General features: G+C 46.2%; 2 protein-coding genes across 3 annotated transcripts in view; one reads left to right on the top strand and one right to left on the bottom strand.

The window, feature by feature from the left end:
- GTF3A (general transcription factor IIIA) overlaps window positions 1-16,032 on the top strand; it is a 21,665-nt gene extending 5,633 nt beyond the window's left edge. Inside the window, exons 2-10 of the mRNA XM_055127358.1 lie at window positions 4,479-4,853; window positions 8,110-8,210; window positions 9,774-9,870; window positions 10,288-10,376; window positions 10,916-10,989; window positions 13,459-13,539; window positions 13,814-14,043; window positions 14,724-14,783; window positions 15,762-16,032. Of these exons, the coding sequence (XP_054983333.1) occupies window positions 4,479-4,853; window positions 8,110-8,210; window positions 9,774-9,870; window positions 10,288-10,376; window positions 10,916-10,989; window positions 13,459-13,539; window positions 13,814-14,043; window positions 14,724-14,783; window positions 15,762-15,929 (1,275 nt within the window). The 3' untranslated portion in view covers window positions 15,930-16,032. The remainder of the gene's footprint in view (window positions 1-4,478; window positions 4,854-8,109; window positions 8,211-9,773; window positions 9,871-10,287; window positions 10,377-10,915; window positions 10,990-13,458; window positions 13,540-13,813; window positions 14,044-14,723; window positions 14,784-15,761) is intronic.
- MTIF3 (mitochondrial translational initiation factor 3) lies at window positions 16,014-24,335 on the bottom strand. Of its 2 annotated transcripts, none has more exons than XM_004604559.2 (4): window positions 24,209-24,335; window positions 20,027-20,475; window positions 17,519-17,676; window positions 16,014-16,232 (listed from the first exon to the last, which is right to left on the bottom strand). In XM_004604559.2, the coding sequence occupies exons 2-4, from the start codon at window positions 20,472-20,474 to the stop codon at window positions 16,014-16,016; spliced, it is 825 nt and encodes a 274-aa protein (XP_004604616.1). In that variant the 5' UTR covers window position 20,475; window positions 24,209-24,335. The 2 variants fall into 2 exon arrangements, with proteins under 2 accessions (XP_004604616.1, XP_055001763.1); XM_055145788.1 differs by lacking the exon at window positions 24,209-24,335 and adding an exon at window positions 24,100-24,183.

Raw genomic sequence — 24,335 nt, 5'->3', positions numbered from 1 at the left:
TGGTGGTGATAGACACAATGAGAGACAGATGAAGTCTACCCCAAAGTGCATGAAAATCCATCAAAATATCTGCCTATCTGTGCCCAAGTCATCTTTAGTGGTTCAGTGAAAAACACTGGCCAGGGAAATTATCTAACACAGAAATCTTACATGTGTGCCATGGATGGAACTTGCATATTCAAACACCTGACCTGGTGGGTAATCAGAGAGAAATGAGACCTGCTCAGTGGATGGAATCTGTCTACTCCAGACTAAAATGGATTTGAAGTGGGTTGGAGTGATTAAGCACTGGCCTGTGACGGAACCCCTGCAGGCAATTACCGCTGCGGGGAGAAAATGAGGTGACCATACCAGAGCGAGAGAAGGGCTAATTAGAGGTGCCGGATTGGAACTGCGTGATATACTGACAACGGAGAAGGCAAAATGGCAGCTGTCTAAGCTCTGTTCACTCGCTGATGCCAGGAATAGTGAATGAGGCAGTCGGAGGGCAGATGCTGGGAGGGACAGAGAGATCTGAAGACAGGATATAGCCAGGAGCAAGGACAAAGATGCAGGGAACTGGAATGACCAGGCAGGGCACTTGCCTTATCCTTGGTCTACCCAGTTTTAAGCTGCCCCTCCCATGTGTTTACCCAAGCCCTGCCAGGAGTGATCCCTGGGTGCAGGGTCAGGAGTAAGTCCTGAGCACTGTCTGATGTGGCCCTAAGACCAAAGACCAAAAAAAACTCCAAAGATACAGGAAATGGCTGAAGGGGTACTATGACTCCTCAAGGGTCTGCCAGATAGGGGTAGAGAAAGAAGGTAGCCACAAGAGGAAACTGCCCTGGGAAAGGCAGGGTAGAAAACAACTATAAGAAATAAGGCCTGGGGGCTTGAGCGATGGTACAGTAGGTAGGGTGTTTGCCTTGTAAGTGGCCAACCCGGGTTCAATCCCCGGCATCCCATATGGTCCCCCAAGCACCGCCAGGAGTAGTTCCTGAGTGCAGAGCCAGGAGTAACCTTTGATCATCGCTGGTTCTGGCCCCTCCTGCCCCAAAAAAGAAATAAGGCCTGGTTTCCTCCCACTTCCCACCTGAACTCTTTGACAGATACTGAGCTTTTTCTTGTTTGATTTTGGGCCAACCTGACAGTGTTCAATGCTCCTGGCTCTATGATAGGGGGACCATATGGGATGCCAGGGATTGAGCCTGGGTCAGCTACATGCAAGGCAAGCACTCTACTTGCTATACTGGTGCTCTGGACCCTTCACTAATACATTTTTTTAAGCTTAATGATTGTAGTTTAGATCCTATACATTTAGTCATGTTAGGGCTAGTGGCTTAGTTACATACAGGAACTTGCTTCTATTCCACAGAAATACCCAAGACTCCTAACCCTTGCGGCCCTGTCACCTCTTCTTCTTGCTTTCTCCTCCATTTTCTCATTTCCAGGCATTTTTATTTCTGTAAGCTAGAGCTAGTATCATGGAGAGATGGGAGCAAGGTGTGATAGAGTTGGAAACGGAAATAATGTATGCCAGGAAACTGGTTGTAAACACTTATGTACATCATGGTGTATAAATTAAAAATTAAAAACTGAATAATGCTGATCTCTGTGAGTGGTCTGAGAAGTGAGCAGGTGATGCTTTGGATGAAAGTATGTGCATGTCTCTCTAGTATTAAAATTTGAGATTATTTAATTTTTTTCCAGATGTTTGTGTATTATTTACTAATGTATTATTTACTCTTCTGCTGTAGAAATACACGTGTCTATATGAGAACAAAAATAAAAAGGAGAAACAAAGCCTGGGGCAGAACACTAGCACAGGGGTGAAGGTGTTTTCCTTCCATGTGGCCAACCCCAGTTTGATCTGAGTGCCTCACATGTCCCCAAAGTACTTCCAGGAGAACCCTGAGCATAGAGCCAGAAGTAAGCTCTGAACACCTCGGGGTGTGGTCCTCAAACCAAGCCAAACCAACAAAACAAAACAAACAAAAACAACAAGACCCTTTCTCATATCTAAGGAAAAACAAGGGTCTTGATCTTGACGTTCCCGTCCATGCTGCCCCAGGGTTACTAGATCCAGCTAAAGAGGATTTTAGAAAACCAGTTTCAGCTGCTGGGCCTGCTCAATGGCTGGAATCCTGACCCTACTTTACTGATCTCATTGAGCCCAAAATACATATTAACTTATAGGATCCCTGTCTGCTCGATGAGATGCTAATGAGACACGTGCTGTTTGAGCAAGCATGTGGTCCTTTATACATAGGCGCCCTATTCGCATCACCCAATCCTGCCATCCCGCCCTTCTGTCTTTGCCTATTTCAGCCCACTCCTTCCAAGCCTTTGTTCCTAAACCCAGTGCCTGACGCTCCGGAGATGAGACCACAGACAGCCAGATTACAGGAGTGTATGAATCTCTCTACTACTGTCCTGCCCTTACACTCTTTCTCTGACCAACATATACACACAAACTAACAAACAAAACCGAGGTCCAGCAGGGTCCAGAACCCTGCCTTCCTTTTCTCAAGAGCATCCCTTTGATGATGTGTCTTGGATCTGGGCTATTTTGCCCAGTAATCACCATCACTACACTCTCACAGATGAATCTGTCATGTACAAATTCGGGTGCTGTGTCAATACCCACTCCTGTCAGGTTCCTCTTTGCTCAGATGCTTTTTTTTTTTAATTGAATCACCATGAGACACAGTTAGAAAGCTTTCATGTTTGAGTTTCAGTCATACAATGATCAAATACACACCCCCTCACCAATGCACATTTTCCAACACCAATATCCCCAGTACCCCCCGCCCCCATTCCAACCCTCCCTCTATGGCAGACAATTTCCCTCATACTCTTTACTTTTGGGCATTATGGTTTGCAATATAGATACTGAGAGGCTATCACATTTGCTCCTTTATCTACTTTCAGCACACATGATCCCGCCAACCATATTAGACTTAGTGATCCCTTCTCTATTCCAGCTGCCTTCTCCCCCAGCTCATGAAATAGACTTACAACTATGGAGCAATATTTCTGCCCTTGTGTCTACTGTCCCTGGATGTCAGTCTCATATTATGTTGTGTTGTTTTTATAGCCCACAAATGAGTGCAGTCATTCTATGTCTGTCCTTCTCTTTCTGATTCATTTCACTTAGCACGATATTCTCCATGACCATCCACTTAAAAGCAAATTTCATGACTTCATCTTTCCTAACAACTGCATAGTATTCCATTGTGTAGATGTAACAAACTTTCTTAAATTAGTTGCATGTTCTTGGGCACTTGGATTGTTTCTAGATTCTGGCTATTGTGAACACTGCTGCAGTGAACATACAGATGTAGATGTCATTTTTACTGTGCTGTTTTGCACCCTCAGGATATATTCCCAGAAGTGGTATTGCAGGGTCACATGGCAGTTCAATTTCTAAGTTTTTAAGGAATGTCCATATGTTTTCCAAAAAGGCTAAACCAGTCAGCATTCCCACCAACAATGAGTCCCTTTCTCCCCACATCTGCACAAGCACTGGTTGTTCTTGTTCTTTTTGATGTGTGCTGGCCTCTGTGGTGTCAGATGATATATCATTGTTGTTTTCATTTGCATCAGATGCTTTCTATAGAGTGGGTCCATGAATATGAGGTCTAAGGCTATTTGTTGTAATAAAAGACTGTTGGTTTTGTGTGTGTGTAAGTTACACTGCGTTTAAAATTTACTTCCAGGGCCTGGAGTGATAGCACAGCGGGTAGGGCGTTTGCCTTGCACGCAGCTGACCTGGGTTTGAATCCCAGCATCCCATATGGTCCCCTGAGCACTGCCAGGGGTGGTTCCTGAGTGCACAGCCAGGAGTAATCCCTGTGCATTGACAGGTGCGACCCAAAGAGCAATAAATAAATGAATAAATAAATAAATAAAATTTAGTTCCAAAAGCAGGCTCCACACGAACCCTCTGAGGGTCCTGAACTTACCCTAAAGAGGGAGCATCTGGAGCTACAGCGATAGCACAGTGGGTAGGGCCCTTGCCTTGCCTGCGGCTGACTCAGGTTTAATCCCCTGCACCCCATATGGTCTTCTGAGCCTGCCAGGAGTAATTCCTGAGTGCAGAGCCAGGAGTAACCACTGAACACTAACGAAAACTCTGAAAACATTCTTTAGAAAGCCCTGTAACTGTTCTCACGGTGACTAAATGAAAAATAATAAAAGTAAATAAAAAATTTTGAAAAACTGAACAAAATTTCAGAAAAAAAATGTAAAAGGGAGTATCTGGGCTAAGAGGGCTTAGTTTTGAGGCCTGCAGGAGTGTTGAAAGTATGCAAGCATATGCATGACAAATTGATAATATGGTAAGAACAGAATTTCTTAACACTTAAGAGCTTCTTCAGAATCTGGAGCACCTCAGCCTCCCAGGAGTCTTTTACAAGGCGCCCTGAGCCAGGTGGGCGGTCCCACTAGAACCTGCGCAATCAGGGAGGTTGCGGGGCCCCTCGGCGCATGCGCCGAAGCGCGGCGCGCCGGGTGGGGAGGGGCGGGGCCTGTGCGTTCCCCACGCAACGAACTCCGCCTCGCGGCCGCTCCCGGAAGTGTACCCCCAGGGCCACGCGCCGGGCGCGAGTCGCGGGCGTCGCTCGGCGACGCACGTGCCTCCGCACGGTGCCCCGGGCTGGCCCGCGGGCGCCCTGGAGCCGCCGGCCTGTGTCGCCGAGCAGGTATCTTCGCTGACCATCGCCGACGCGTTCATCGCGGCCGGCGAGAGCCCCAGCCCGCCCCCGCCGCCCCCCGCCGCCCCCCGGAGGTTCATCTGCTCCTTCCCGGGCTGCAGCGCGAATTACAACAAGGCCTGGAAGCTCGATGCGCACCTGTGCAAACACACGGGGGAGGTACGCGACGGCTGGCGGCGCGGGGCGGGGCGAGGCGGCCGGGGACGCCGGGGCCGGGCGGGGTGTGGCTGCGCCCTGCAGAGGCGGGACTGCCCGGGAGAGCGGAGGACGGCGCGCGTCCGGGGATCGGAAGGCGCCCAGCTTGGGGGCGCGTCAGTGAGGAAGAGGAAGCGCTTAGCTCTGGCCCGGATCGGCCTGCTCGGGGCTTCTCGCGTCCTTCCCTAGATCTGATTCTGGCCGGAACCCGGCCCCCCATAATCCGCAAAAACTTTGCTCCTGAGCCTCGCCAGCGAACACTGGCGGCCTCAGACTCCCCGAGCCCTTCCCAGGTTCGGGAGGTTCGTGAGCAGCCCGCCTTCGTTCGCGCAAAACCCTGGCTCCCGCGCTGGCGGGAAAGCGGGGTGTGGAAACCGTCCCGTCCTGCCCGTGGGGAGAAGGCTGGGGATAGACAGGCCCGTGGGCGCAGTGGACGGCGGCCCGTGGGGTGAGCTGGTGGGGGCAGCGCTGAGCCAGGGGGCCGAGCAGGGGTTGGAGTTGGGCTTGATTTTTGAAGGCACTGGGGTGTCTTTTTTGTTTTTGTTTTTGCTTTTTGGGTCACACCCGGCGATGCCCAGGGGTTACTCCTGGCTCTGCACTCAGGAATTACTCCTGGCAGTGCTCAGGGCACCATATGGGATGCTGGGAATGGACCAGGGGCGGCCGCGTGCAAGGCAAACGCCCTACCCGCTGTGCTATCGCTCCAGCCCCTGGGGTGTCGTCTTGAAAAAGTACTTACTTATTTTTTTAATTAAATCACAGTGAGATAGTTTACCAAATTGTTTATGATTAGGTTTCAGTCATATCATGATCCAACACCTGTCCCTCCTTCACTAGTGTACATTTCCCACCACCAGTGACTACAGTAGTCTGTCTATCTGCCTGTCTGTCTCCCTCTCCCCCACCTTTTGGGCATTATGGTTTGCAATACAGAGACTGAAAGATTATCATATATATCCCTTTACCTGCTCTCAACACACAGCTCTTGTCTAGAATGGTCATTTCCAGCTATTGTCATATTGGTCCCTTCTCTATCCTAACTGCCCTCTGCCCCCCCCCCCCCCCACAACACACTTGTGGCAAGCTTCCAACCATTGACCAGTCCTCCTGGCCCGTTTTCTCTGACCTTGAATATTTTATATATTTTTTTATATCTATCCCACAAATTAATGCAATCATTCTGTAACTGTCCCTTTTCTTCTGACATTTCATTCAGAGCACTGGGGTGTCTTTTGGAAATGACAGGCAAGGACAGATGGTGCCCTGCAGCCCTTGTGGAGTGAGTCTGGGTCAGGTGAAGGCCCTTAATTTCTCAACCAGGGTCTGCAGACCTTCCTTGTCCTCACACAAGCAGAGGAGCCCCTGTTTGGGAGTTCCCATTCTCCTTCCCTCCATATTTAAAGGCTGACCATTTCCTCTCCTTGGGACAGTCTCCTCTATGTCCCTTAAGATGATATTTTACTTGCTCTCCCCAGTCATCTGTTTCACCCAGCTGTTTCATCTGTCCAGCTGTCTTGTGTTCTTATTTGGTGCCTAAGGAGCTTATTCATGGCCCTCTGCTCAGGGATCACTTCTGGTGGGCTTAGGGGACCATATGTGGCCAGGGGATTGAACTTGGGTTGGGCCATGTGCAAGGCAAACAATTCACTCTCTGTACTATCACTCTGCCCCCATCTGACTGTCTTTTGACAGCCTTACCCAGTGACAATTTTACTAACAACATCCCCAATTTCTTGTCTCCTCACCCATATTTTTCTCCCGATTCTGGGCTCTCTTAAGCACTCCGTCCACATCAGACATTCTCTCCTTTAGATACGTACTGTATATATGGAATTCCTGCCAGGCCAGCTCCTTCCCAGTGGCTGGGTAACTTGGAGTTCTCTTTGTTGCAAATCGCACATTTTGATTACTTTGACTATATCCATCCAGTTTCTCATGATGAGAGTTGTGCAGTTTGTGAATATGGGCTTGTGGGGTTTTGTTTGTTTGCTTTTTGGGTCACACTCCGAAATGCACAGGGGTTACTCCTGGCTCTGAACTCAGGAATTTCTCCTGGCAGTGCTCTGGGGACCATATGGGATGCTGGGAATCAAACCCGGGCTGGCCACGTGCAGGGCAAACGCCTTACCCACTGTACTGTCGCACCAGCCCTGCTTGTGTGCTTTTTATGTGTGTGTGTTTGGGTCACAGCTGACAGTGCTCAGGGCTGTCTCCTGGCTCTGTGCTCAGGGATCACTTCCAGTGGGGCTTGGGGGACCCTGTGGGGATGCCCAGTATCTAACTAACAGCTTAGGTTGATCACTTGCAAGGCCCTACCAGCTGTACTATTGCTCTTGTCCAGAGTTCTGTGGATGTATCTTGGTAGCTCATCTGTCTTCGTGTCCTTATATGTTACTAATTGACACCTGTGGCGCTGGAGCAATAGTACAGAGGGCAGGGTGCTTGCCTTGCATGAGGCCAACTGGGTTGGATTCCTGGCATCCCATATGGTTCCTCAAACACTGCCAGGTAGAATTTCTGGTTGCAGAGCCAGAAGTAAACTCCTAGCATTGCCAGCTGTGTCCCAAAAGCAATAAAAAATACTGGCATCTGAGGCCTGCCTCCCCGCTCCCTGGAATTGTTGTGGTATGTTTTCCAGAGAAATAAAAAAACTGGCTATGGCTACATAGGGGCCAGGGCCAAGCTTTTCCTGTAGGCTTGGAGCACAGGCCCTACTGTGCATTCCTGGTTCTTCACTGTGGTTGCAATTAGGACTGGGAGCTGTTTGCTGGGAAGAAGAGATGCAGAGATGCGTTTACTGCAGCCTTGCAGGGTGAGTTCTTGGCACAGGCTCCTTTGGGCTTGTCCAGGATGCTCAGATGCTGCAAGTTCCTCTGCCCTTAGGGTGGGTAGAATCCTGCTGTATGGTGAGCTGGGCTAATAGCAAACCAGTCATCTTTCATGGAGCCCGAGCTCAGGTGAGAACTAGGAGAACAGAGCTGTCCCTTTGCTGTCTCAGCCCCTGCTGCAGTCACCAATCAGAATCTGCAGATTTCTGTTGTGTAATTTTGTGCAGGGGAAACCTCACAACTTTGGGTATAGCGGGTGCTCAGCTGAGTGCAAACTACCATCTCAGGAGCCAAATTGGCACCTTTGTGTGCCAGTTGCTTTAGGCCACAAAATGGGTCGAGGGGAATTACTAGCTCACACAGGACTCATGATTTTCCCACCCTTGTTGCAGAGACCATTTGTTTGTGACCATGAAGGGTGTGGCAAGGCATTTGTCAGAGACTACCACCTGAGCCGACACAGCCTGACTCACACCGGAGAAAAGCCCTTTGCGTAAGTGGAAGCCTGGGTGGACGTTTTATTTATTCATTTATTTTGGTTTGGACCATACCTGGGGGTGCTCAGGACTTACTCCTGGCACTGAACTCAGAAATCACTCCTGCCTGGGCTCGGGGGACCCTTTGTGGTGAGTCTCGGAGTTGTGGGATTGACCCTCTGTGCTCTGGCTGCACTGGCTTGGCCTTCAGGCCTTCAGTGGTGATCCAGATATTCCTAAAACTGCTCAGTGCCCTTCCCTTACTCTGCCGGGGTCTTCCCATTTCTTTCCAGGATGTTGGGTTTGATGCCAGTATCAGGATGAGCATTTGGAGTGAATGGAAGCTCTGCACAGTGGAGACTTGGATGAGTTTCTTTTTTTCCTTCTGGAGCGATGGAAACAGAAATGTAGAAGTGAATCATGCAGTGGTACTCTGCCATCCCCAGGATGTTGGCCCTCAACAGTCTGGTCCAAGCTGTCCATCGAAGCACCAGCTGCTGCATAAGCCTTTCAGCCAACAGGATGGCAGAAGGGGCAAGAGCAGTGCGGCCTCCTTAGACACCAGTAGGGCCAACTTCTCAGCCCTGTGGCCATCCACAGCAAGGGACCAGTGGCAGAATCTTTATTCTTTTGGTCCTACTCAAGGAGAGATCATAGCATTCCATGTTGAGGTCCACACTAAAACCTGTGGGCCATGCAGTGGCCTCTGCCCCCTCCCCATCTTCCAGCACACTTGGGGTGTGGCCCTCTACTGCCACGTGTAGAGTGCAGGGCTTAGGGCTTACTGTTCTGCTTCTGCCTCCCTTGTGAGGTGCCATGCTGATATGTGTGAGGACTGTTTGTGGTTTGTCTGTGAGTGACAGCTCAGACTGGGCCTTGGAAAGCAAGTCTGCTTTCTCTGGCAGGCATAGAAAATTCACTCTCGGAGCACATGTGATAAAGGAAAATGTTTATCTGCAGAGATAATTGACATAACTCGGGCCCATGCTATAGACTCATTAAGGGGTTTGAGTGAGAACCATTTATGGCTCTGCTCTAAATATCTTTCACTACTCAGGATAAGCTGAAATGAGTTCTGTCTGTTTTGTTTTTGAGGTCCTGGGAATGCCCCCAACTCAACAATGGGGCTGTCTTTCCTCACTTGTCATTTTCCAAAGGTACCTAAATGCCTTCAAAATAAAGCCCAGCCTCCAAACCCCCCATCCACCCCTTGGTTTAGTGCTGCCCCTAGCTCATTCCATTTGCCTGCCTTCCACCGCACTCACAAGCCTCTCTACCCACACCCATCTTCCCATAAACTTGGATAGGGCTGGACTGCTCCCTTTCCGTGCAGGTCAAGAGGGGCCTTTTCTGACCATGATATTGCATCCCTGCTTTCCAGTATATGGTGCCCAGAAGTCTCGCATGAAAATGCATCTCATGATTAGCTAATTGAAACAGCATGAATAGACCTCAATGGCATAGAGTAATGCTTGGGGATGTTAGACTATTAATATGTTAGCTTATAGAAAGTAGACATATATACACATCTTTGAACATTCTTACTTTTTTAATATTTTAGCTTGTCCAATTTCTTACAGGTGTGTAGCTAGTGGTTGTGATCAAAAGTTCAACACAAAATCAAACTTGAAGAAACATATTGAACGCAAACATGAAAATCAGCAAAAACAATATGTAGTAAGTATGAGTTATTCCATATTCTCTGGAATTTTTATATTTATTGCTCAATTTTGTCATTTTCATCAAGTAGATTTTGTCTCTCAGACCTGAATTTAGTCTGGTTAGCTTTCATGATAATAGTTCTGTCTTGAAAGCTAACATTTTTGTGCTATATAGGCTAGCTTAAACATTAATTGTAACCCGAGAAAATTATTGGCAGACTACTATTGGTAGTTCTATTATCAGTAGACTATTAATATTGGTAGTTCACTCTTTCAGATGTGTTGCTCTTTAAAGCCTCTTGAGATAGAATTGTACAGTAATTAAGTGGGTGAAAGTACCAAATTTATAATCTTCACAATATTTCCCTTGAGAGAATTCTGTTATGAATTTTTTTTTTATTTTTCTTAAGACTAACAAATCTTCACTAAATAGTGCAGTTTTGAAACTTGTAAGAAGTCCTTTAAGAAACATCAGCAGCTGAAAACGCACCAGTGCCAGCATACCAATGAACCACTGTTCAGGTTGGTACTGTTCTTATATGGGATATATAAACAAGGGATATATAAACAAATCCCTTATGTTTTCTGTGGGAATAAGATACAGTACAAGGGGAGATTAAAAAAAAAAAAAAACAAAGGTTGGGCTCAAAAGAGGTACTTAGGGGACCATATGTGTGCCTGGAATTCAGCTGGGATCAGCACTCACCTTCCTGTGCTCCCCTCATGCAAGGCAAGGGCTTTAACCCTTCTTTTACCCCCACCCTTCCAATTTGTTTTTGTGCCACACCTGGCATTGCTCAGGACTTACTCCTGGCTCTGTGCTCAGGGATCATTCCTGGCTGTGCTCAGGGGACTATATGGGGTGCTGGGCAGCAAACCTGAGTTGGCCGCATAAAGACAAGAGCCTTAATGGCTGTACTATCTCTCCGGCCCTTAAATCTTCTTTATATGTGGCTGATGGGTTATAGGATGAGGCACTGAAGCAGGAGAGAAGGACTTAGAAGTGCTGTGTGTGGAATTCCCGTGAAAGCAATGGACTGACGGTGCATGTTCTCACTCAGGTGTGCTCAGGAAGGATGTGGGAAACACTTCTCCTCCCCTGGCAGTTTGAAACGCCACGCGAAGGTGCACAAAGGTAGGTGAGAAGGGCCTGGAGGTGTGCTCAGCCTGAGGTTTACCACCACCAGCTGGGTTTATATGTCTGATTCTCTGATGTGTGGGCCCTGGTCCTACTAAGGAGCTTGAAACAGTGCTGGGAGAGGCACTGCTTTATTCAAGCTGTGGGTCCTTGCCTAGAGGCAAGGGACTGGCCATCTGTTTTCTCCCACTTCTCAGCACTGTGGTACAGAGCTAAGGTCCAAGTACTCCTGCCCAGTGGTCAATAAGTTCTGCTTCCTGTGGAGGGAGCTGTCTGACTGCTTGACCTTGTGTTCACCAACACCTGCCACTTTTCTGTGGTGAAATGCAAAGGATCAGACTTTGGAGTTCTTAGCTGATGGGATCTTTTTTCAAAATAAATATATTTTGGGAGTCAGAGCAATTGAACAGTGGGTAGGGCGTTTGCCTTGCAAGTGGCAAACCTGGGTTCAGTCCCCAGCATCCCCAGTCATCCCTCAAACACCCCCAGGAATAATTCCTGAGTATGAAGTCAAAAGGTAACTCTGAATATTGTCAGGTGTGACCCAAAGACCAAAAAAATCAAAATATATTTTTTAAATGAATAAATCACTTGCACCCCTGATCTATTTCAATGAGATATTTTTATTATTTATATTCCAGTTCTCTAAACCATTGAGTTTATCAGATTTAAGAAAAACCAACTGATTTATAGTTGTAAGTGAGAGGCAGCCTAGTTCTTCATTTTCATGTGATGTTTAGTGGGATGAAGCTTGGTTTAACCAGTGACTGGTTGATCTAGTGCTAGTGCATTGCACAGCCGTCCATTTCCTTTCAGTATTTTGTCGAGTGTATTTTCTTCCTGAGCTCTTCTCCACTTCCTTTTCGCAGTGTGAAACTCACAAGATGGTCAGGTATGAGGAAGGCAAGGGATGGGCACATCACGAATGAGATTTGATGGTTGGGGGTTTGCTGGGGACAAGGAATTGTTTATTGAGGGGGGCAAAAAAGAGCAAGTGTGAAGTAAGGAGGAAAAGTGGCTGGCTGTGAGCTGTGGGGGTTTGGGGGTTCAGCCCTGGGTGCCTGTGCAGTGCCCTCCGCTGATCAAGGATAGGATGAACCAGGCATGTGTGAAATCTGAGGGAAAAATTCTATATGAAGTTATCTGCCTGTAATTGTCTGGTTTTATTGTAAAATAGATTGTTCTTAGTTTTTGTTTTTTTTTTAAATTTTTTATTGAATCACCATGTGAAAAGTTAAAAAGCTATCGGGCTTAAGTCTCGGTCATACAGTGATCAAACACCCATCCCTTCACTAGTGTACATGTTCCACCACCAAGAACCCCAGTACACCTCCCATCCCACCCCCGCCCCCCGCCTGTGTGGCTGATTATTTTCACTTTACTTTCTCTCTGCTTTGATTACATTTAATATTTCAACAGAAAACTCACTATTATTATTTGGAATTTTCCCCCAACAATCAGACCTGCCGAAAAGGCATAATTTGATAATTTGTTTTCCATTGCTGAGAATGAAGAGCATATGAGGTTGCACGGCCGCTGTTGTGGCTTTGGATTTTTGGTATTTTAGTAATTAAGTCCAGAGAAATTTCTGCTGGAAATCGCATCATTGCAAGCTTGTACCTCTGTTTAGTGAGCCTTATAAGATGGTGGTCACGGGGCTGGAGAGATAGCACAGCGGGTAGGGCGTTTGCCTTGCACGCGGCCGACCCGGGTTCAAATCCCAGCATCCCATATGGTCTCCTGAGCATGGCCAGTGGTGGTTCCTGAGTGCAGAGCCAGGAGTAACCCCTGTGCATCGCCAGGTGTGACCCAAAAAGCAAATAAATAAATAAATAAGATGGTGGTCACTACGCCGCCCTGGGGAAAGCAAAGGCCGAGAGAGAAAAACCCTTCCCCTCCCAGGACAGCATGGGGCCATAGCTTAGTTCACAGTCTAGAAGCATTTCTGCAAGAAGCCACTGGGTGCTGAAAGTATTTAGTTGGCGTCAAGGATCATGGGCGTTCAGGAACAGAGAGGCCACTCGTGTGCGGCTGCTTGGGATCACATCTGGGTGGAAAGAGGCGCTGGTAACAGCCCCCTCATTCCGAGATCTCCCGTGAGTCCCATCACTGCAAGCTCGTACCTCTCTTTAGTGGGCCTTATAAGATGGCGGTCGCAACACCACCACCAGAGAAGGGAAAGGCCAAGAGAGAAAAATCTTTCCCCTCCAGGGGCGGCATGGGGCCATAGCTTAGTTCACAGTCTAGAGGCATTTCTGCAAGAAGCTGCTGGGTGCCGAAAGTAGTTAGTTGGCCTCTGGGATCATGGGCATTCAGGAACCTGTTCTTAGTTTTTATTCCCACCTCTTGGGGCAGGACAAATTACTGGGAGGTATAGAAACATAAGTTTATAACTAGCTTTAAATAGAATAATCACAGAAGCAATGCACCAATATTTTTAAATTTAATTTTTTTTTTAATAAATAGGCTATTTATGTCGAAAAGGATGTTCCTTTGTAGCAAAAACATGGACTGAGCATTTGAAACATGTGAGAGAAGCTCATAAAGGTAAGGCAGACTTTTGAAAGGCCTGGTATAAAAATTATTTTCCCTGTAGATTTGCTCTAAGTACTTTTAAGAGTGAAATACTAAATACCTACTTGCAAATAAAATTTTCTATATTGTTTTGTAAAGGTGGGCTTCCTTAGCTGTGTGTGGCCTCAAGATTTAGAAATTATAAAAAATTTATATTAAAAATGCATATATTAATATATAATTTTAACTTAAATCTGTTCATAAGAAATTGGTTACATTTGTTTTTTCTGCTCCCCTGACCGCCCAGAGAATATCATCTGCGAAGTGTGCCAGAAAACATTTAAACGCAAAGACTATCTTAAGCAGCATATGAAAACTCATGCCCCAGAAAGAGTCACCTATCGATGTCCAAGAGAAGGCTGTGGGCGCACCTACACCACTGTGTTCAACCTCCAGAGCCACATTCTCTCCTTCCATGAGGAAAGCCACCCATTTGTGTGTGAGCACGCTGGCTGTGGCAAGACTTTTGCCATGAAGGTGAGTTTCCCCCTCAGACACAGTCCTTCAGGTCTGCTACTTTGCACCTGGGTGCCCAGGAGCACCGATAGGACCAATCTGGGGCCTGCAGATGGGAAAGGCAGTTGAGCAGGGCTGGAGACTGTCCTCCAAAGCCTTGGCCTGAGAGATTCCTCTTCACTCAAGCCTGCAGGATCACTAGATCACCTTGTGAAGTGATTCTCAAAGTGTCAGGTCTGGACTAGGAGCATCAGTATTGCATGGGATCTCTGGGCCTCCAGGAATCAGAAATTCAGGTGATGGGGGCAGGTAACCTGTATTTTAACAAACCTTCAGGGGATTCTTAGACAAGTTGGATTTGAGAACCAAATCAGGACCCGAGTTCCCTCTGAGATGGGACATCTTTGAGGTATAGGTCAGAATCCTCAATAGACCAAGATAGAAAGTTGACAGTTTAACCTGTGGAGTTTCACTTTAAGATGCCACCTGTGGGGCTGAAGCGATAGCATAGCGGGTAGGGCGTTTGCCTTGCACACGGCCAACCCGGGTTCGATTCCCATTATCCCATATGGTCCCCTGAGCACCTCCAGTAGTAATTCCTGAGTGCAAAGCCAGGAGTAACCCCTGTGCATAGCCAGGTGTGACCCAGAAAGGGAAAAAAAAAATGCCACCTGTCATTTGTCTTTTTCCCTTCATTGCAGCAAAGTCTCACCAGACACGCAGTTGTACATGACCCTGACAAGAAGAAAATGAAGCTCCAAGTAAGTTGAGTTCAGCAAACTCTTGAAAGATAGCACTGCTTCAGCCAGGTGCACTCTTTTTTTTTTTTTTTTTTATAATTTATTTATTTTTAATTAGAGAATCACCGTAAGGGTACAGTTACAGATTTATACACTTTTTTTTTAAATTTATTTATTTTTAATTAGAGAATCACCGTGAGGGTACAGTTACAGATTTATACACTTTTGTGCTTATACTTCCCTCATACAAAGTTTGGAACCCATCCCTTCACCAGTGCCCATTCTCCACCACCCATAAACCCAGCGTCCCTCCCACCCTCCCCAATCCCATCTCCCCCCCACCCCACCCTGCCACTGTGGCAAGGCATTCCCTTCTGTTCTCTCTCTCTAATTAGCTGTTGTGGTTTGCAATAAAGGTGTTGAGTGGCCGCTGTGCTCAGTCTCTAGCCCTCATTCAGCCCGCAACTCCCTTCCCCCACATGGCCTTCGACTACAATGTAGTTGGTGATCGCTTCTCTGAGTTGCCCTTTCCCCGGAACGTGAGGCCAGCCTCGAAGCCATGGGGTCAACCTCCTGGTACTTATTTCTACAGTTCTTGGGTATTAGTCTCCCACTCTGATATTCTATATACCATAGATGAGTGCAATCTTTCTATGTCTGTCTCTCTCTTTCTGACTCATTTCACTCAGCATGAAACTTTTCATGCCCATCCACTTAACTACAAAATTCTTGACTTCCTTTTTTCTAACAGCTGCATAGTATTCCATTGTATAGATGTACCAAAGTTTCCTCAACCAGTCATCCGTTTTGGGGCATTCGGTTTTTTTCCAGATTCAGCCAGGTGCACTCTTATTGTTTCCAGTTACTCAGTATTGTTGAGTAATTGAAAAGCAATTCCATGGAGTTCACATACACTTGTTAGGGTGTGCAGCAATTATAAAATTAAGTCAGAGAGTTTTGGCTCTAAATTCTAATGGTCTATTCTCTTCATCTCCGAAGGTTAAAAAACCATCTCGTGAGAAACGGAGTTTGGCCTCTCACCTCAGTGGCTATATCCCTCCTAGAAAGAAACAGGAACAAGGCTTATCTTCGCCTACAGCCAGCAAGTCTCTGAACTGTCCTGAAGACAAGGTGCTCTCCACAGTTACAGTACTCGCCCTCAGCTAACCATCAGGTGGCTTTGTTTAAAGAATGATACACCAGCCAGCTTGGTCATATTTTCTTCTCAGAACACATTTGTCTTTATTAAAATCACTGATGTAAAACGTCTGCTTTGTGATCATTTCCATGGTCCTTGTTTAAAGGTTCTCCGGTCTGGATGCCTTGCGTGTCTCTGTGGGCCTTCTCCTCCTTCTTACTCAGTGGACGAAGAACACACATGACTGCACTTCCTCCTCTAACAGACTGGGGCCGGGATGCGAAGGTAGCTATGCCAGGCAGAGCCTGGAGGAGCTGATTGCAGGTCTCCTCCTGGGAAGGGAAGCCAGCCAGACTGGTTCAAATCCAGTATCTTGGCCCAGGTTTGATCCCCAGTACCACATGGACCCACCTCCAACCAAGCACCTTTAGGAGCAATCCCTGTACACTACTGGGCGTGGTTCAAAAACCAAATCAAAACACAAAGTCCCAACATCTCTCATTCTCCTGGTCAATGTTGTAATAAACCTAGTATTACTGAATTGCTATTCAAGTGGTTAGCTAAACCAATTTGTACAATTTTGATAAAGCTGTCTTTGATAAAGCTGACTGAAACCAGTACAATAACCAGGCAGTTTTATGAACTCTGTGCATACTAAAGTATTATAGACTTAATGATTTTAAATCCCCACTCTGACAAGGCACTGAGATAACCTTTGACCATAGACAACCCTCTCACAAACATAAGTATGCCGCCCTCCCCCCACCCTCACACACACACAAATACATGATGGGTCCTTTCTCAGGCAGAATACCCCCTAATCTTAAAAACTGTTAGCTCAGTGCAGATCTTAACAGTGATAGAGAACCATTTGGGGTGATAAGAAAATCACAAGACACCCAGTTATGGAAATTCTGGATTGGTTGGGCTGGGACCTGTAATTCTTATGTGGCAAGAAAGCTGAAACAGCTAAAAGCTAATGATTCCTTTTAGTTGCTGAGGAGTTAGCAAACTTTAGAAGCAAAATAAATACTTAAGACATCCTGGAATTGTAAACTGGCACACAGTTTTCCAGAAAACAATTTTACTTATATACAGTGTTTCCCATAGACATTTATAAAGAAGAAAAATTTTAAAAAATGAATCCATTTCAGGAGTGATAATACAGTGGGTAAGGCATATGCCTTGCATGGTGCTGATCTGGGTTTGATCCCTGGCATCCCATGTGGTCCCAAGAGCGTGCTAAGAATGATAGGATCCTGTGTGCAGTGACAGGAGTAATCCATGAGCATCACTGGGTGTGGCCCAAAAAAACAAAAAGAATCTATTATTATAAAGTCTCTAGTTTTTCCATTTAATGTTCTATATTCTAAAAGGGAAATAGATGGTCTTAAACTGAAGCAGACTGTTTCCATGGGGCAAGATATTCATGCTACAATGAAAAAGTCATACGCTTCCATTCTGAAGAACAAACTGGCAAGTTAGTACTATCTCTGGTGGAATGCCCATTTTTTCTTGTGTTCATATTTTTCAGATTCTCTATAACTATTTTTAGATAGGAAAAACAAAAACAAAAATATACCCAACTGAGCAGTCACTCATACCTGCTTTCACTTACCATTTTATTTTCTGGCTCTTCTACCTTCTTTGCTTTCTTTATGGTAATTTGAACTTTGTATTTTTTCTCTATCCACTGTTGAATCTGTTTAGTCTTTGTATCCAAATCATGTTGTCCAATATTTGAAGAAAAAGTCAGTTCCTTTGTTAGTGTAGTTCCTAGTTTGAAACACAGAGTTGGTGCTAGGACTACTAACCAGTTATATTGATGGGACCTGAACTTTACCACAGACATGGCACAAGATCATCTGTGCACTTAATAAAGATAAAAGGGGTCCAAACTCTTGGGCAGCTTTTGTTTCACATACCTTTTTTGAGCAGGGGAGACATAAAGGTATGAAACAATTATTTTTAAATTATTGGAAATCGTTTAGCTCTATGGTGAACATTAAACTACCCATTAAAGATACTAGAACAATTGAGAGTGGTTATATGAGGAAAGAGTTAAATCTTGATGCATTAAAATGGGGAGACAAAATTACATAATTATTATTACATATAAAATTATGAGACAAAAATCTTCCCAAATGGGCTAGATAGGAAAAAAATCAAAAGAAAGTAAAAGAAAAAGAGTATGTTTGAAACACTACTGCACAGGCAAAAGGCCAAAAAGAAATTTAACTGGGATAATGTTCTTGCATTGCACAGAACTGAGACCCCTATAAATCAAGAAAAAGAAACCACTGATGAGGATGAAAGGAATATAAGGAGAGAGTTGGCAGAAAGGAAATTCAAATGGTGAAAGGAAATAAGACAGATGCACTTACTGTTCGCACCAGAAGTTAGGTAAGACCAAGTGTGGGTGAGGGTGTAAAGGCATCTAAGACAGATCATCTGCCTCTGGAGATCGCCAATGTATACTGACATACACATGCTTATTGTTCACAGAACAAAAACCTGGAAACAGGCTCAATGTCCAAGGCAATGTACTCCAAAGCTCTGATATATTCTTTTGGATGGAGAGAGTTTTAGGTTATACCTAGGTGGGCTCAGGGAATGATATGTGCATCAAACTAGAGACAGCCCCATGCCAGGCAAGTGCCTTAACCCTCTTCTATGGTATATTCTTAAGAGTAAATGGCATCTGGTGGGGGCTGGAGCGATAGCACAGCAGGTAGGACGTTTGCCTTTCACGCAGCCGACCTGGGTTCAATTCCCAGCCAGGAGTAATTCCTGAATGCAAAGCCAGGAGTAACCCCTGTGCATGACCAGGTGTGATCCAAAAAGCAAATAAATAAATGGCATCTGGTAATCACACTAAATTAGCTAGAGCTGTCATTAACAGAGATCTTGAAAATGGCATTTCATTTCTAATTTTTTCTGAGGTGCCAGGAGTACTGAACCCACAGCTTCATGCAAGTGATCTACCACTAAGTGATCTACTACTAAGTGACATCCCCAACCACCATTTTATTTTTATGTGTACAAATTATTGTACAAATATTTCTGTTTTTGAAAATATCTGTACTAACTGGAATTCACCGACATGAACTGAACTAAAGCTGAGTCCATGGGAGTGAACTGGAACCTTGGGGTGGAAGATGGAGCAGAAGGTGTAAAGGAGTCAGACTGACTTGTGTCGGCTTTCAGACTCACATCCCTCAAGTCTACGGCACAGTGATGTGGCTTGTTCATCTGGAAAGTGAATGGCAGGTGTTCAGTAGAATATTTGTTCTGTATTGCCTTTTAATTTCCAAAATGAAAGCAATTTTTATAAACAAGGGTCACTTTATTAATTAATAGCTTCCTGAAACAGGTACTACCAGTACCAAAGCAAAATATATGAGCATGGGAGATAAATCCCTAAGACTCACTTCGGAGTTTGGAAAGTATCAATGAACTGAACCACTGACATTAGGAGACAAAACTAAGGACAAAAGGAAAATATTCTTGTATTTTGCTGGTATTTTTCTTGTTTTCTCTTCCTTCAAGTTTACAAGAAGAGACACCTATAGGTTTACATGAAGAGATAATAGGCCCAAAGTTCAAAGAAAAAGATGAAAGAAATGGTGAATAAAAAAAGACATGGAAACAGATCATACAGCAGGTAGGATTTTTGCACGCAGTCGAACAGGGTTCACTCCCCAATATATCTTAGGGTCCCCCAAGCACCATATGGAGTGATCCCTGAGCACTGCCATGTTGACCCCCGAAAATAATAAGATGACACAGACATTAGAAATAGTGGCTAACACTATGAATTTTAAGTGCATTGCCGGGGCCTGGAGCAATAGCACAGCAGGTAGGGCATTTGCCATGCACGTGGCCAAACCGGGTTGGATTCCCAGCATCCCATATGGTCCCCTGAGCACTGCCAGGAGTAATTCCTGAGTGCAGAGCCAGGAGTGACTCCTGTGCATCGCCGGGTGTGACCCAAAAACAAACAAAAAAAACTAAAAAAAAAAAAATTAAGTGCATTGCTGGCACAGGCAAACCTGGCAAATGTCAGAATTTCAACTATGGACTTGCAGTCCTCAGGAGTTTAGGGCGGAAGCAGCATGATGCCTACCAGTTTTAGGTTTCGACTTTTCCATCTCTCGAAGTCGCAGTCGTTCTTCTTGGATCTGAATTCCAGTCATGAGCTGGTACTCTGGGGGCTGCGTGCCCATGTTCCTCTTCACCAGCTTCAGGTCTCGTTCATTTAAGAGTCGAATCACATCTGCTCGGTGCATGTTCCCCAAATCATTGCCCTTCTCATCAATGACATGAATAATCCGTTCATGAATTTTTCTGCCAACGCTACCAAAGGCTTTTTCCTTGGTTCTTTCACTCTCGGGGTCTTCCACAGTACTAAAAGCTTTGGCGTGGATTAAAGAGCACAGTCTCGGGGTGGGAGCAACATGGGACAATTGTGCCAGTGCAGTATTTTGGATGAGATATTTACCAAAACATCTAATGCAAGTACCTTCAGTCTTCGCAGCTTGTAGCGCTAGCCTTTTTAGAAAAAGACAAGCCATCCTAGAATGGAGGGAGGAAACTTCATTAAAATTCAGCCATTTACTGATATTTTATTTCAGTATTTTATTTCACCACACTCTAGGCCTCTTCCACACAGAAGGCATGTGTAAGCTGTGGAACGATGTCAGCTGTGAATCGAAAATTTAAAACATAGCGGACTCTCAGAAGACCTTAGTCACATGAACTCATAAGCTATTGTTAAAGCCGTTATTTTCAGTGCCTCTACCTTCCACATTTTTCTTACAGACACCTGATCTCATTTGATTTCCCAAGAATCTTGGAGTGTCGACTTCAAAAGCAAATACCATTCTATGGGTTCACTTAAGAAGATACAGCATTTAAAATCCCCCCCCTTTTTTTTTTTTTTGGCTTTCTGGGCCACACCAAGTGATGCCAGGGGTTACTCCTGGTTCTCCACTTAGGAATTACTCCTGGCAGTGCTGGGGACCATATGCGATGCTGGGAATCAAGCCTGGGTCGGCTGTGTGCAAGGCAAACGCCCTATCTGCTGTACTAACTCTCCGGCCCCGGTATTTAAAATCTTGATGGTTTGTAACTATCAATTCATAAACTTGCTGGAATTAGCTGCTAACAATGTACCACTCTGATGGCTTACATAGAAAGGGTAAGAGCACAATTATGGGAAAGCAGCTTTCCATGAAGGACACTTTTCTTTCCTATCTAGCTGATATTCACAAGGTCATAGTGATCGTCCATTCTTCCTGGGAGGCTGGGGCAAATATAGTCTGGGGAACTGAGTATTTGTGAAATTAATCTGGCTGATTCTTGGGACTCTGAATCCTTGTCCATGTCTTCCAAGTGAATTTCATAAAGGCCTAGCTTCTGCTCGTGTTACACCAGCAGCCCGGAGCCTTCTGCCACATTCTACCCATCGATGGGGTAGAATGGCTTTCATGGGGGTGGCAGAGCCCAGCCTTTGCAGCTGCTCTCAGCTTTCCTACCCGAAAAGAAAGCACTTTCCATACCAAGTATGCTGCTTTAGATGGCTGTTGTGAAGAAAACGCCCCTTTACAACTTGACCATGATTACTTTATTTATTGTGTGCCTCATTAGTCTCCTTTTATCCTGGATTCCATCTGAGTTAACGCTTTTCTTATGTATCCTGCTTTTATAATGCAAGTTTTTTCCATGATGTATATTTTTGGGTCTTTCTTTTTCATTCATTGGTCCCAATTTCCTGTTTTCTTTTATTTGTTTCAATTATTGGTTTAGCATTCACTTATAACATTTACAGTCATAGCTTCACACCTCTGTGAATATAGGACTCATTGCATCAACCATCAAAGTTCAAGCATTATTCCATCACCAGAAAGTACCTTTACCCATCTTCTACCTATCTCATTTTAAATTCAGTAATCATAGTTTCCCGAATCTAGGAGTTTGGTTTAATTTTTGCAAGTTTATTTTTTTCTTTTTTGGTCACACCCTGCAATGCATAGGGGTTATTTCTGGTTCATGCACTCAGGAATTACTCCTGGGGGTGCTCAGGAGACCATATAGGATGTTGGGAAACGAATCCAGGTCAGCCGCGTGCAAGGCAAACACCTGCTGTGCTATCGCTCCAGCCCCATAATTTTTGCAAGTTTTGTTTTAGTTATTTATGTTCTACATTTGGAAAGTGATATTTACCTTATGAAAAAATTATTCTAAGATATCTGTGTTGTAAATAGCCAACTAGAGGCCCCCATAACCATGCCACCGGACTCCACACCAGGCTGTTTTCACTCAGGGTGCCCCATGACAGGGCAGGTGAGAACCCTCCCTGCTCCAAGGGACCCAAGCCCCAGCAGCCAACCTCCACTACCCAAGTGCCACCACACTCCAGGCCTCTTTCCACAAGCTCAGGCCGAGCCTCACACATGTGGCCATGTGAAATATCACCATCACTGTCACTGTCATCTCCCGTTGCTCATCAAGCGGGCACCAGTAACGTCTCTCATTGTTACTGTTTTTAGCATATCCAATACGCCACGGGTAGCCTCTTGGAGAGCCCGGCAAGCTACCGAGAGTATCCTGCCTGCACAGCAGAGCCTGGCAAGCTCCCTGTGGTGTACGATATGCCAAAAACAGTAACGATAATAGGTCTCATTCCTCTGACCCTGAAATAACCTCCAATCATTGGGAAAGATGAGTAAGGAGAAGCTGCTAAAATCTCAGGGCTGGGATGAAAAGAGACATTACTGGTAACCACTCGAGTAAATCAATGAACAACGGGATGACAGTGATCCAGTGATACAACAATGGAAAAGCCTAATATGTAACCATGGAAAGGCCACATAAAGGTCCACTACTTAACCGCAGTCTTTAAGCCCTTGAGCAATCCAAAATTTTAAACTTTTTACTTTGAAATTATTCGATTGAACTATTCAGGAAATGTTTAAAAGATTTTTTTTCAAAAATGAGGGAGTACACCTGGCATTATTACTCAGGGGTTACTCCTGGTTCTGCACTCAAGAATTATTGGGGCTGGAGCGATAGTACAGCGGGTAGGGCGTTTGCTTTGCACGCGGCGACCAGGGTTCGATTCCCAGCATCCCATATGGTCCCCTGAGCACCGCCAGGGGTAATTCCTGAGTGTATGAGCCAGGAGTAACCCCTGGGCATCACCAGGTGTGACCCAAAAAGAAAAAAAAAAATTCCTGGTGGTCCTGGTCCTGTTGGTGCTCAGAGGACCATATGGGATGCTTAGGATCCAACCCCGGTCAGTCCTGTGCAAGACAAACACCCTGCCCTCTTAACTATCTCTCCAGCCCCGGCTTTTAAATCTTGAATTACAGACTCAAAATCAAAGGCTGCACTCCCCAACATTAATCTAAACATTAATCTAAAGAGTGGCCATCTCTTCTAGAAGTCCTATCTCAGTGAAAGCACTGCAATTCATTAAGTCACATGCGAGCCCTTTTACTTCCTTCCTTGCTCTCATAGCTAAGCTGACAACTCAAGCTCAGCCCGCCTGCGTCCTAAAGCCACCCACACCCACTCTCTTCTTCCTTATCTGGGCCAGAAACAGAGCACAGCAGATAGGGCACTGGTCTTACACGCAGTGGGCCCAGGTTCGACTCCAACATCCCATAGAGTCCCCTGAGCCCCGCCAGAAGTGATCCCTGAGCACAGAGCCATGAGTTCGCCCTGAGCACTGCCGGGTGTGGCCCAAAAGTCAACATCAAGCCAAAAAAAAAAAAAAGGCAGAGAACGAATAACGGAGCCTTTCCTGTATACTTGGCAAGAAAAGCGGTGGTCGATTTCCCAACCTCCACTCTACTTTGGGCGTTCCTACCGCGTACTGGGAACTGGGAACTGGGAAACTCGTTTCTGCCGGGGTCGCAGAACGCCTAGTAAATGACACCGGAAACCAAGACACCCCGCAGGGATGCTTCATGAGGCGGGCGGGGCGGCGGCAGAGCGGCGGCGGCCACGCCCAGCGGGGGGCGTAGGGGGTCGGGCGCGCGCGGTCCCAGGTGGCGGAACGTCGCGCGGTCGAACCTCGAGGCGGTGCCGCGCCGCTGGCCACGGACACGGGTCCACCGCCCCGCCGGTCCCCGGCTCTGCGGCAGGGCCTGCGGACCTCTCCGCGCTCCGTCCCGTGCCCTGGGTGGCGCTGACCTTGTAGGGAGGCGACCTAGCGCAGGACCGTCGCTTTTCCAGTTATCTCCCTCAGAGCACGCGCCGGAGGGACCCTCTCCCAGTCGGCGGCCCTCGCCCTTAGCGTTACCTGTACAGGCGCCAGAAGTGGGCTGGTGTGGCGGAAGGAGCCAGTCAAGGGCTTCGCGGCGCGGCCCGCCTCGCTTCTCACTTTCCGTAGTAGGCGGGGCTTCGACCGGTGTCCTCTTAAAGGAAAA

The sequence above is a fragment of the Sorex araneus genome, chromosome 1, assembly GCF_027595985.1.
Source record: "Sorex araneus isolate mSorAra2 chromosome 1, mSorAra2.pri, whole genome shotgun sequence".
Classification (NCBI taxonomy): domain Eukaryota; kingdom Metazoa; phylum Chordata; class Mammalia; order Eulipotyphla; family Soricidae; genus Sorex; species Sorex araneus.
Note: the sequence above shows the minus strand (reverse complement) of the source record. Positions and strands in the feature narration are given on the sequence as shown.

What these genes read in the sequence shown, in the direction of transcription:
- MTIF3 (XM_004604559.2), bottom strand. Translation starts at nt 20,474, where the DNA reads ATGGCTTGTCTTTTTCTAAAAAGGCTAGCGCTACAAGCTGCGAAGACT. An exon ending in AAAGTCGAAACCTAAAACTG is followed by an intron (nt 17,677 to 20,026) that starts GTAGGCATCATG and finishes GTTTCAAACTAG; the next exon opens with GAACTACACTAACAAAGGAA. An exon ending in AAGAGCCAGAAAATAAAATG is followed by an intron (nt 16,233 to 17,518) that starts GTAAGTGAAAGC and finishes TTCCCTTCCCAG; the next exon opens with GAGGAGACCTGCAATCAGCT.